This window comes from Phyllobates terribilis, unplaced genomic scaffold (assembly GCF_046119375.1).
Source record: "Phyllobates terribilis strain yellow unplaced genomic scaffold, ASM4611937v1 Scaffold_5__5_contigs__length_657084704, whole genome shotgun sequence".
NCBI lineage: Eukaryota > Metazoa > Chordata > Amphibia > Anura > Dendrobatidae > Phyllobates > Phyllobates terribilis.
This window is the reverse complement of record NW_027362765.1, coordinates 469,490,368-469,503,833: the sequence shown is the minus strand read 5'-3', so window position 1 is coordinate 469,503,833 and position 13,466 is coordinate 469,490,368. Positions and strand designations below refer to the sequence as shown.

The following is a 13,466-nucleotide window of genomic DNA, read 5'->3' as shown; positions in this document are numbered from 1 at the left end:
CTACACTTTGCTGCTCTCAGATAGCGCTGACAGAGTTGTTGAAAATGTATTAAAACCTTTTTTTTTTTAACAATCTAGAAGCTGTAAAATAATAATTTCCAACATTAGAGGGGTTTTGCAGTTTTAGTAAACCCCTATTCCCATGCTGCAGCTCGTTTGAAAAAAAAAAAAAAAAAGAACAGAGCCTTACTCACCCTCCCCGGGTCCTACACTGAGTCTCACTGATTGGCTACAACATTCGACGTGACAACAATGCTGCAGACAATAAAAGACACTGCAAGCATTAGCATAGACTCTGCAATGGACCTGGGGAGGGGGAGTAAAGCTCAGTTTGTTTGGCTTTTTTTTAAACAAACTTCAGCTAAGAGTCAAGGGTTTTCCAAAACCATAAAACCCCTTTAAGGATCTATTAGCATAAAAAAATAACTAAATATAAAGGACAATAGATAAGATGTACTGTAGATATGAAATCTATTTTACGCTGTATGCACATGTAACAAAATGTATATAGAATGACTGGAATCAATGTAGGAAGATATTGTTGGGGTTAGAAAGCCCTGTGAATTTTAAAGTACTGAATAATTCACTACAATTAACTCTGCTTTGCACTTATGGTCTCCTCTCATCTTCACAGTCTTTAGTTCCAGACCTGATGTCTGCAGCACTTCTTTAATCTTTGTTACTTATGCTCCTGGCTTGATACATGTCATCACAGAGGCATATAATGATTCTGTTATGGGGATCCAGATCAGGTTAACTGCATCCATTTTTTATGGGTGATGAAAACTTGTACAAGGATACTTGGAAATCAAATGAAAGATTATGGAAAGTAGTTGGGAGTGACAAACAAGAACCAGATCTTCCAGTCTGAGGTGGTTAAGTATTCAATAGTAAGGAGCTTTCAATTAACCTTTACCAAGTCGTCCCTTCTTCTGTATGTATGTACTATAAGCTTTTCTATCTTCTAGTACTTTGGGGAACATCCTCATAATTTGCTTTACCCTAACAGGCTTGATGGGACATCGATGCAGATGAAGATTTCGGCAGGTCCAGCTATCTGTTCGAATGCCTGCCGAGGTCATTGCCACTTCATGGCGAATTGGATCTCATTGATTTAAAGAGTTGTTTTTGTTTTGGTCTACTTCTGAATCAACTAGGTTTGACACTCTTTTTTTTCAACCCAATAAACTATGGAACTAAGAGGTCAATATCCCCATGACAATTGTAAACTGCTGGAATTTGGAGGTTGGAGCTTTGTCATAAGGAAGAGCTGCTGACATGAGGCCTTGAGCTTCCAAAACTGATATCTCAATAATAAGCTAGAGGAGGTAACAACTATTGTCACATGTTTAATCCACAGTAATACTGTAGAACTTGTAGCACATACTGTAGAACTTGTTGGAGTTCACATTTATGGGGTTAAAAAGAAATTCACATTATAGATGAACCATCAATGATGAGTATTCTTTATACTTAATTTCCTCTTTGTCTAATATAAAATATATATATTTTTTTTAAAAGAAAGATTTGAAACAAGTCATGTTGTCATTGGTAATCCAGATATATTACAGTGGTTTCCTCCTTCTGGATTCTTTATCCAATGGTGTTTTTAAATGTCACAATACCCAAGGTTGAGTTGGGTTTTTAATAAAAAAAAAATGGAGTTGATAAAATCCACCGTAATTTTTCACATAATTGTTTTAGTGAAAATCATCTCATGGTTGCTATTTCCTTTAGAATTTTCTTAAAGAAGAACTAAACTGAAGATTAGCATTTTCCTGTTGGCAAGTCCTCGATAATAAGGACAAGAAGAGAATCTGGAACCAAAATGATAGAAGTACTGCAAGTATTGTGTGCAATTCTGGTGGAGGTAATAAAAAAACAATGATCTCTACGCTACCAAACAGGTCAAGAGCGACTCTGAGATTCAAGAAAAACTACCACTCCAATTCCGGTTAGGTAGTAGGTAATATCAATGCAATAAGTGAAAGGGATCTGGATTCACAGCCATATAATTTGAAGACCACATGGATTTAAGCCGTAAGAATATTCAGTGGTCGTATGAAGCACTCAAGGATATCAAGGTAAAAAGTGCTAGAATAGTTAAAATGTGAACAACATGAAAGACGTGTAGATCTAAGCTGAACCGCCGTTGACTTTCGAATATAGAAGTTTTGTGTTTTTTTTTACAGTATCCCCAATTTGAGCAGAGTTCTTCTGACCAATAGGGAATTATAATAATCTGTATTCTTGTAAAGTGCTATGAACATAGCCATAGAGGACAGCTAACTCCCCGTAGTCGTTTCATTACCTTTTTCTGGGTTGGCAGAGTGATGTTGAGGTTGCAGACGGCAGTCTGTGGTAGGCCTTTTGTTGTCTTTGCCTCTTTCAAGAATGACAGTCGTCCACATGGCTCCTGACTGGGGTCTCTCACCTGAAATGCATTTTATGAATCACAATACAAAATGAACATTAATATAATACATTAAATAAACAGTAACTAGTATACAATCTACTGTAACTATCAGGTAATATTATGAAAATCACAGACTGATGGATCATATTTATTAAAGCATAGATTTGCGTATAATAAGCTATATCCACCAGAATTCTGTAGCAATTTGTACTGGCATACATGCTATTGAAGTGTTCTGGACAGTTTTCTCTGCTTCTTTAACAAGGGGGCATGGCCTATATATAAAAGTCTCAAAGGGGACATGGCATGAAATGTGGTAGTGCAAAGTAAACCAACCAACAGGTGAAAAAATCCAAAGAAAGAGGAAAATGGCACAACCATTCAGTAAAATCAAAAAACCTTTATTGAAATTCCATAAAAATAAGTGGAACCACATAGCAACTTGAAAACCTGACGCGTGTCTGGCATGACAAACGCCCTTAATTATCCTAGAAATGTGTCAGGTTTTTAAGTTGCTACGTGTTTCCACCTGTTTTTATGGAACTATGAATAAAGTCTTTTTGATTTTATTGGATGGTTGTGCCGGCATTTTCCTTTTTCTTTGGATATTTTTGCTGCGCTGGATTTGGCACACTTCCTTCAATATTTCAGTGTCTCTTCATCCTATCACAGGCATGGTGAGCCCCATTTTCTTTCAACCAACAGGTGGTGTAAACGTAGATAAAATGTCTAAAGATTCATGAAATGTATTATACATACTAATGAACCAATCTGCCAATATTTGAATTCGGCAGATCGCATGAATTGTCCAGGAAATTCTATTCACATTGAAGTTATTTGTTACGAATGAAATTCTCTTCAGACCCTACAGCATTATAAAGATGGGGGAAAAAAGAAACCTCACCACACCACATCTCGCATAGTGGTTCTCTGTGCGTCTGGTCCTCTGTGCTTCCTCTTCTGCCATCTTCACTCAGTACCAGGGATTCTGGCAACGAGTAGGTCTCAGATGTCACTACGCACGTTGCCAAAGGCCTAGTCACTGCGTCACGTGATGCGCCATATGAGGTGACGTCATGACTTAATGATGCTCACTCTGATATCTGAGGTCTACTTTGTGCCAGAAGCCCCAGTTCTGAGTGAAGATTTCGGATGAGCTGAAGAGTGGGCATGGAGGAGCGAATGGCGGAGCTGCGGTGGGACAGATTAGCGGCAAGGTGAGAATTCCAGCCCTGTACAATTTAGGAAATTGATCGCCACATGGTTGCCATGTTGCTGAATTTGCACAAAACAAAATCACAAAAAAAAAGACTCAGATTCAGGAGAACAGATTCTTTCATTGCTAATTATCCATCATAAGCTCTGATATAACGTTGGTAAATTTTCTGACTTTCTGGTTAACGTTAGAACTGAATCTGAGTTACAGTCCGTCTTTATTGCTCATTTTAAATTATGTAGAGAGCAAAGCTCAAATATCCCAATTTTCTGCTTGCTCTATGTCTATATTCTGGAAGTCGTAGTCTTTGCACAATGCACTGTAATTTCATGTTCTAGCAGCAGCCAGGAGGAATCTAATGGAAGTAAAAATTTATTTGTGTGTCTACTAAAGGTTGAGATGGCAAACAGTGACATATGTTTGGGGACTGTAAGACCCCATCACGTGCTTATTTTCTGAAGTAGAAGCCTTTTCCAGGATGAGAAGAGCCCTGTAGTTGTACATGGTATGTGGATGACCAAGAGCTTCAAGCTATATCTTTGCACTTATCCTACCTGACTGCATAGAAAGTGTAACACACATCAAGTTTTACAACTAACGGCTATTGTATCATCTGCCATTAGAGCGTGGTGATTATATAGAAATGAGAAGTGCTACCTAGTAATCCGTCATCTCCTCCAGCACTAGGAATCTGTTTCAGAACGTTTCGGGCCATTAAAAAGTTCCTCCTCTTATACTGACCTCTGTTACCCAAAATAAATCATAATTTACATTTGTGCGCCTGGGGTCAGATTGCGCATGCATCCAAGAAATCCATAATAAATGATCATATTTATCATTTACCTTCACAGAAAAAGGCAGTCTGTTTTCTTTGAAAGCATAGAAATTAAATACAAGCTGCTGCCCTCCTTTTGTTAGTGGCGCTAGATTTCCATAGCAGTCCAAATGGATCGGTTTCCCTTCTAGTACCTGTTTAAAATAAAAACATAAAAATTATTAACCTGACGATCAACTGAATGAAAAGATCAGCGGCCTTATTTATGGACAACATATCTTTCAGAGTCTGTCAATTCTCCAGATAGCAATGGTTTAGTAAAAATTTGTATTCCCCAGGAAATTTAAATTCTGGAGAATCTGTTCCAACAACTTTGCATTGTGCAATTATTTTGTTATTCTATCAGAAATGCCTTGTCAATGTTGCATGCCAGTATGTGACGGTGCTAGCTTCTCTAACGTCACATCTTCTCGACAAGGAGAGGAATGATCAGAAGAGAAGTCATCCCCTTTGCATTAGCTTCAAAGAAGGAAAGTTTATCAGTCAAGAATAAAAGTAGTGCTAAGTGAAAACGAGGGTTGACGTTGGCATATACTGTATGTAATCTATCGCCAACTCAATATTCTCCTACGGACAGAGAAACTTACTTCTATGTCTTTACTCCTGGCAACCTCTTCAAAGTTCTCCTGCTGCTCCAGTGTTTTGTCCACTTTGTCATCTGTCATGCAGAAGCAACGCAGTCGAGCTTCCACGGGGTCGTTCATTTTGGCAAAGACAACAAACTTGGCCATGTATGGTACACATATCAATTCCCTGTAGAGCTGTGTCGCTAAACTCACAGTTTCAGGAATCTGATGACAGTCGCCAAGCCAAAATCTGCACAAAAAAGCCATATAGTTATATAACTTCCAGATGTAGATAAGTTTAGCAGATTAAAAGGGTTCTGTATTATTATTATTAATTTATATAGCGCCATTGATTCCATGGCGCTGTACATAAGAAGGGGCTACATATCAAATACAGATATCACTTACAGTAAACAAACTAACAATGATAGAATGGTACGGAAGGAAGAGGACCTGCCCTTGCGGGCTTACATTCTACAGGAATGGGGAAGGAGACAGTAGGTTGAGGGGTTGCAGTAGCTCCGGTTTTGTTGGTTGAGGTGGCAGCAAGCAAGGTCATGGCAGGCTGTAAACTTGTTTGAAGAGATGGGTTTTCAGGTTCCGTATGAAGGATCCGAATGTGGTGGATAATCGTACGTGTTGAGGCACAGAATTCCATAGGATGGGGGATATTCGGGAAAAATCTTGGGAGGCGATTGCGCAAGGAACGAATAAGTGTGGAGGAGAGAAGGCGGTCTTGGGAGGACCGAAGATTACGTGAGGGAATATATCGGGAGATTAGTTCAGAGATGTACAGAGGAGAAAGGTTATGGATGGCTTTTTAGGTCAGTGTTAGTAGTTTGAACTGGATATGCTGGGGAAATGGGAGCCAGTGAAGGGATTTGCAAAGGGGGGTAGCAGAGGAGTAGCGAGGCAAGAGATGGACCAGTCGCGCAGCAGAGTTAAGGATGGATTGGAGGGGTGCGAGAGTGCTAGCAGGTAGGCCACAGAGGAAGATGTTGTTGTAGTTGAGGCGGGAGATGATGAGGGCATGCACAAGCAGTTTAGTAGATTGAGGGTTGAGGAAAGGACGGATTCAGCTGGAAGCGACAGGAGGTGGCGAGAACTTGGGTGTGGGGTTTGAAGGACAGGGCAGAGTCAAGGGTTACTCCGAGGCAGCGGATTGTCGATACAGGGGAAAGAGTGATGTTATTTATTGTGATAGAAAGATCAGGTGGGAAAGATATGCGAGATGGGGGAAAGATAATAGTTCAGTTTTGTCCACATTGAGCTGGAGGTAGCGGAAGGAGAAGAAGGAGGATATGGCTGATAGACATGCTGGGATTCTGGACAGCAGAGAGGTGACATCTAGGCCAGAGAGGCAGATCTGGGTGTCATTAACCTACAGATGGTACTGGAAGCCATGGGATTTTATGAGCTGTCCCAGGCCAAGGGTATAGATTGAGAAGAGTAGGGGTCCAAGGACAGAGCCTTGAGGGACTCCAACAGAGAGAGGGCGGGAGGAGGAAGTAGTGTGGGAGTGGGAGACACTAAATGTGTGGTTAGAAAGGTATGAGGAGATCCAAGATAGGGCAAGATCTTTGACGCCAAAGGAAGAGAGGATCTCTAGTAGGAGGCAGTGGTCAACTGTATCGAAAGCAGAGGGCAGGTCAAGAAGAAGGAGTACAGAGAATTGTCTGTAAGTAAGTCATTGGTGATTTTGTAATGTTTGTTCTTCAGGAGTGCACTGCTCCTTGGCCTCCAAACTTCTTCTTGCAGGGGAGCAGATCGCTCATGAAGACTTGGGCCAGCAGTATGGCTGAGCCACTGGTCGCCACTGTGCACTCCCCGTTGTTGCAAGCAGAGGCAGCTTTGCCTCTGCACCATTGCAAAAAGTGGGGGGGCACTGAAGCTGGTCGAATCAGCAACTGGGCCAGCTTCAGAGCAGCGCCTGCAAGCTGTGGAGCAAACAGCTTCCAAGTGTGCACTTTTTTGGCTAAGAAATCAGCCACCTCCCAGGTGGCCACTATCCTTGGCAATGAGTTGTAAGAATTAAAAAAAATCCCTCCATTCTTGAGAATAAAAAGGATTTTTAATGAGTAGTAAATTGGAAAGTTGCTTGTTTTTAGCACTTTGCAATTTTAACCATTTACAATCATGAGACCACCTCTTAATGAAAGAAATGGGAAATCTAAAACTGGGAAAAATATGGCTTTCTTCCAAAAACAAAGCCACACCTGTCGATGGGCTGTGCTCTTTATTGCAGGTTTACTCCCTTCACTTCACTGGACCTGACCTGCAATAGCAGACACAACTTATAGACAGGTGTGGCGCTGTTTTTGGAAGAATTCCATCATGTATTTCTAATCCTGGACAACCCTTGTATTTCACCAGATGTATTATGATGATCAATATTTTTTGTCAGGGATAATTTTTAGGCATGTGGTATCCATAGTACATCACTAAAACAGGTCATGTTTGCTATTCTATTTCTTGACTTCCAGAGCTTATCACCTGTTTTTATATTTTTTTAAGTGGGTATGATAGGATACACATTTTACTTTAAAATATATGACATCTTGAACACTTTACAAAGTATGTATTGTTAAGGTAGCTAATTTTGCCAATTCATAGTCATGTGTTTCTCTTCCTTTTTTGTAACTTAAAATTTACCTGGCAGACACATTGGTTGTAAAAGATACACAGTCATTGACAAATGTCAGAGGAGTTGTTCCTGTGATGTCCTCCCATTGAGCTGGAGACGTCCCACCTATGAAAAAAACATCAAAGCATTGTGAATAGTTACTAATAAAAATGTATTACCTTTTAAGACTTCAAAAAGGTGCAACCTAAACAAACTGCTAATCATTGGGTCTGATTGATATTTGACCAGGATCTATAACGAATTGCAAATTGCTGAAAATAGCACTGAGCGATTTGCTAGCTATAAAATATTCAAGCACATGCCAAGGTCCAGACTGACTCCTGTCCAAATATCATGTGGTTTTGAGTCTTAACATTTTACGTTTTTACCCTTTGATATAGCAACTTCTGCTAGCAGAATAATGAAAGCATATAATTATGGCCACATCAGCTGTCAAAGCTCAGTTTATTTGCAATGTTTAAGTGCTTGTCAAGTGGATACAAATTATTGTACAAAATTCTTCGCTTGATTTAAAAAAAAAATTAAAGAAGCAATACCCTCATCGATCCTCAAGTTATGATGTTTACCCAGGCCCCAGTACTTCCCAAACCCATCTCGACACACAGAAAACACCAGGAATTGCTGGATTTGCCAATTACTGGCCGAGGTGGGTGACTGCTATGGCCAATGATCGGCTGATGGGGAATTTTCTGTGTGTTGAGATGGTCTCAAGATGTAGTGACCAGTGTGAAGCAGGAAAGTGTCAGAACCGGAGCTACAGGGGATTGAGGAGAAAGCACTTGGCTTTTTTTATTTGAACCAGTCTGAGATCTTTATAAAAAAAAAATTTACTATCAACATTCCAGAGGGCCATGGTTCAAAAAAATCCAACTTTTTACCTATTAGGCTTAGATTTGTTGCAGCTAAAACTATGATCAGCCATATGAACAAACTTACCATTGTTTTGCCTTGTGTATGGCTAACATACGTGTTTTCGTCATTGATACGCACCTGTAATACTGCACAGCAGCCTGAGACTCGGGGTAGTGTCTCCTTTATAGCCGTTGGTTACACCTTCACCGGATGGTGGGGGTACCGGGATTGTCATAGTTATTGGCTTGTGGAATTTCCTCCTCCTGGGTTCCACAGTGACAATGGGGCTAAATGTGGCTCGGTTTCCAATGACCTTTTTGACCAACTCATCGGGTACCGGCTGTGCCTGTAATTCATTAATGTTTTAAATAATTAACAGTATCCATCCAGCAGGTCTACAGTAAAAAAAAGCTATGGTTTCATTTTTCATTAACTAAAATATCATTTGTGTTTAATTGATTTAGAAAGTATTGAGCTGCTGAGCTGAGCAGGTGCATGGGCGGCCAACCAGAACAAATGAACCAGAACCTGCAAAAACAACATTTTTTTTGCCTTGTGTTCAATTTCCAGCATCAAATTGCAATACAAGTAAGAGCTACTGTACAGAGCAAAATATTCCCTGTATGATTAACTCTTCAATCACCATCTTATGTTGAGCTGTTAAGCTCTGTTCATTTTGAAGGGAGTACACTAATACACCCGGAAGTGCAGCGAGCAGCGTCAAAAGAAAGGAGACTGTGCTAGTATCGTAGTCCCCTACAACACTTTATAGCCCATTTAAAATGCATTTTGGGGGTGTTGGATTCCCTTTAATGTTTCTTAATTCTGCTGTTCTGCTCTTTCGTTGCATGCATTGCTTTGTCTGGATCTGTGATGGAAGCACTGAACTGAACCCCAATGCAGATGTGAGAATAACATTACTACTTTTTCCCTTCTTGCTTTCCGTCTTTAGATCAAAGTTTCCATCTATTTAGTTTGCTCACTTGATCCAAAGGTAAAAGGTAACTTCAAGTCAAGAGAGACAGAAAAATTTGGGAGTATAAACTTATGACAACCTTTGACATACTCAGTGCAGGAATGAATGTGCAGCATGGATTTATGTCTTTCTACATCAATTAAGGAATGTGCTCTTCAGACCTCCTGGGGGCATCACAACCCTGGACCACACCTCAATCACAGGACAATTAAACTTTCAACACTTCTTATCTATGATCTGCTCCAATATTTACTGCCACAACTGTTTTCTCCCCGTCTCACATACTATTAATAGTTCTGCTTCACGTCACTTGTCTTATCTAATGCATTATTTCTGTGACCTGTTATGTATAAATATGTGACTCCTCAGATTTTGTGTTAATCTATTCCTGAAGAAGAGACCTGAGTAGTCTCGAAATTTTGCAATTTGTTACCATCTTTTCAGTTAGCCATTATATTAAAAGGTATCAACCACTGAAGATTCTCAAATCTTAATATTTTTCTATCTACTGGCTAACACAGTACAAAGATATATATTTTTCCTTGATCCAAAGGTGACGCCCACTGGGATTTAATGGTGTCTCTGTGTTCTTAATGGGTCACCATGTATTGGAATAACTCATTTGCGTCTGCCTGCAAGCATGCTTTGGATTGAATAGAGCTGCATGCTTGCGTACATTAAAGGGTAATTTCTAAAATCACGATTTAAAAAACGGGGTTCCAGAACCCCAATAAAAGGGCTTTGCGGAGTCTCATCTTAAATGGAGCAGAAGTGCATAGGATCAGCTTCCACTCCATTAACGGACTATGGGACTGTGGAGCGTTGTTCTCTGGGACTACCGGAAAAAGCATAGACACTGAATATTGCATAGATATAGCATGCGCTATGAAAAATGGGGCTCCATAGAGTCTTGTTCTTTGGGTGTTGGAATCCTGTTCTCAGGAATGCTGGGTGTCTTAGCAGTTTGACCCCCAACGATCAGCAAAATGTCCACTATCACATAGATAGAGGGTAACTTGTGATTTTGGGCATAACCCTGTAAAGGAAACCATCAACAGACTAGCGGATTACAAGTAAACTAATATACTTTACTGTTGTAGAATTGCAGAGAACATATAGTTTTAAAAACTGCTAGACTCTGGCAGAAGTGACCACTGAGCGACTCACCTGTGGCTTTTCCACCTCTGCCCAAGCTTGATTAACAGTTCTCTACCTACATGCATATATTATCTACCTTGTATAACACAATGATAAGGTGTCTCCATATAAAATCTAGTTTTCTTATTTACCTGTAGGCCTACTCGAATTCTTTTAGTCAGAGCCCCCTCTGGGAAAGACGCCTGAACTCGAGGGACCGTTGTACTCTTCAGGACTCCACCTTCAGGTCCAATCTGGTTACTCTCTTGCTTTATCCGAGACACAACAGCAAAATATTGTGGGAAATCCTTTGTAACAATTCTACATATTCTCTTCTTTTCCAGTTCTTCTGCGCTGTCCAATTCTTAAGTAACAAAGAGTAATATCTTAATGTCATAATTTTTCAAAACTCGTCTTAACCAGTGTATTATGCGACACAACTGTCCTTGAGGTTAAAAATATCAAGTTCTGTAAAATGCATTTGTAAAGTATCTGCCGTATAGTGCTATTTACACCTCTTAGAACAGTATGGATCATTATTTAGTGTATGACGTCTGTAATATTGATCGTGGTTGATGCAATGCTCTTTTCTTTATCTAATACTATAAATTGATTTAAACTCATGGTTTTCAAAACAGTCATATAATGGTCACACGAAAGGTCCATTATGTGCAAGCTTCAAAAGGGGAGGTGATGTAATGACATTGGAAACCTGGCTTTTAATGGTTCTTGCTTTTTTATTGTTTTATTTTTACTTTATGATTGAAATTTAATTAAAAGAACAATTTTTCCTGAAGACTTCATTTTCCTGTATAAACTAATATCCCCTTTAGGAAGTATGACAAAATATGAAAATCTCTATATAGAGTAGGATGAAACATAAAGGCGAGGGGGGTACAGAGAAAAATTATCTAAACCCCAAAACTGGTGACTAGCCTCGATCTAGACCATGCATGTCAAACTCTGGCCCGTGGGGGGATGTTATATTTGGTCCGCGACACCAGAACAGCCACCCCTATGTGGGGCCATTATTCTGTATGAAGGACTATGTGGGGGCCATTATTCTGTATGGAGGACTATGTGGGGCCATTATTCTGTATGGAGGATTATGTGGGGCCCATTATTTAGTATGGAGGACTATGTGGGGCCATTATTCTGTATGGAGGACTATGTGGGGCCATTATTCTGTATAGAGGACTATGTAGGGCCTATTATACTGTATGGAGGACTATGTGGGGCCCATTATTCTGTATGGAGTACTATGTGGGGCCATTATACTGTATGGAGGACTTTGTGGAGCCCATTATTCTGTATGGAGGACTATGTGGGGCCATTATTCTGTATGAAGGACTATGTGGGGCCATTATTCTGTATGAAGGACTATGTGGGGGCCATTATTCTATATGAAGGACTATGTGCGGCCCATTATTCTGTATGGAGGACTATGTGGGGCCATTATTCTGTATGGAGGATTATGTGGGGCCCATTATTCTGTATGGAGGACTATGTGGGGCCATTATTCTGTATGGAGGACTATGTGGGGCCATTATTCTGTATGGAGGACTATGTGGGGCCATTATTCTGTATGGAGGACTATGTGGGGCCCATTATACTGTATGGAGGACTATGTGGGGCCATTATACTGTATGGAAGACTATGTGGGGCCATTATTCTGTATGAAGGACTATGTGGGGGCCATTATTCTGTATGAAGGACTATGTGGGGGTCATTATTCTGTATGAAGGACTATGTGGGGCCATTATTCTGTATGGAGGACTATCTGCGGCCCATTATTCTGTATGGAGGACTATGTGGGGCCATTATTCTGTATGGAGGATTATGTGGGGCCCATTATTTAGTATGGAGGACTATGTGGGGCCATTATTCTGTATGGAGGACTATGTGGGGCCATTATTCTGTATAGAGGACTATGTGGGGCCTATTATACTGTATGGAGGACTATGTGGGGCCATTATTCTGTATGAAGGACTATGTGGGGCCATTATTCTGTATGAAGGACTATGTGGGGCCATTATTCTGTATGGAGGACTATGTGCGGCCCATTATTCTGTATGGAGGACTATGTGGGGCCATTATTCTGTATGGAGGATTATGTGGGGCCCATTATTTAGTATGGAGGACTATGTGGGGCCATTATTCTGTATGGAGGACTATGTGGGCCCATTATACTGCATGGAGGACTATGGGGGGCCCAGTATACTATATGGAGGACAATGTGGGGCCTATTATTCTGTATGGAGGACTATGTCGGGCTAATTATTCAATATGGAGGACTATGTGGGGCCATTATTCTGTGTGGAGGACTATGTGGGGCCAATTATAGTGTATGGAGGACTATGTGGGGCCCATTATTCTGTATGGAGGACTATGTGGGGACCATTATTCTGTATGGAGGACTATGTGGGGCCATTATTCTGTATGGAGGACTATGTGGAGCCCATTATTCTGTATGGAGGACTATGTGGGGCCCATTATACTGTATACTGGTTGGCCCGTGACTTTGCCCAAGTTTTTCATTTTAGCCCTCTGTGTGTTTGAGTTTGACATCCCTGATCTAAACACTGCAGGAAATGACTGTGTACTGTTTTCATAGTCTCTCATTCTTGTTTTCTAATAATACAATTTTTATGAAAGCTCTTGTTTTTTCACCTTGGGAAAGGTGCCGCTCTGGCTCCGAGATGCGTTTTAAATAATTATTTTAGACCCAAAGAGGCAGGTGTATTTATGTTGAAAATCCATGATATAATACTTTTAAGCAATAAGAGGAGATGACAAATCTCTAATCATAACATAATGGCCAATT

At 40.4% G+C, this 13,466-nt stretch overlaps 1 protein-coding gene across 35 annotated transcripts in view; it reads right to left on the bottom strand.

Annotated features, from left to right (window-relative positions):
- Positions 1–13,466, bottom strand: part of ANK3 (ankyrin 3) — a 762,832-nt gene that overhangs the window by 42,677 nt on the left and 706,689 nt on the right. For all 35 annotated transcript variants that reach the window (XM_073685429.1, XM_073685434.1, XM_073685432.1 and 32 more), the window contains 6 exons: positions 10,795–11,006; positions 8,668–8,875; positions 7,686–7,782; positions 5,055–5,283; positions 4,476–4,601; positions 2,312–2,434 (listed from right to left, as the gene is read on the bottom strand). In XM_073685429.1, the coding sequence (XP_073541530.1) occupies positions 2,312–2,434; positions 4,476–4,601; positions 5,055–5,283; positions 7,686–7,782; positions 8,668–8,875; positions 10,795–11,006 (995 nt within the window). The remainder of the gene's footprint in view (positions 1–2,311; positions 2,435–4,475; positions 4,602–5,054; positions 5,284–7,685; positions 7,783–8,667; positions 8,876–10,794; positions 11,007–13,466) is intronic.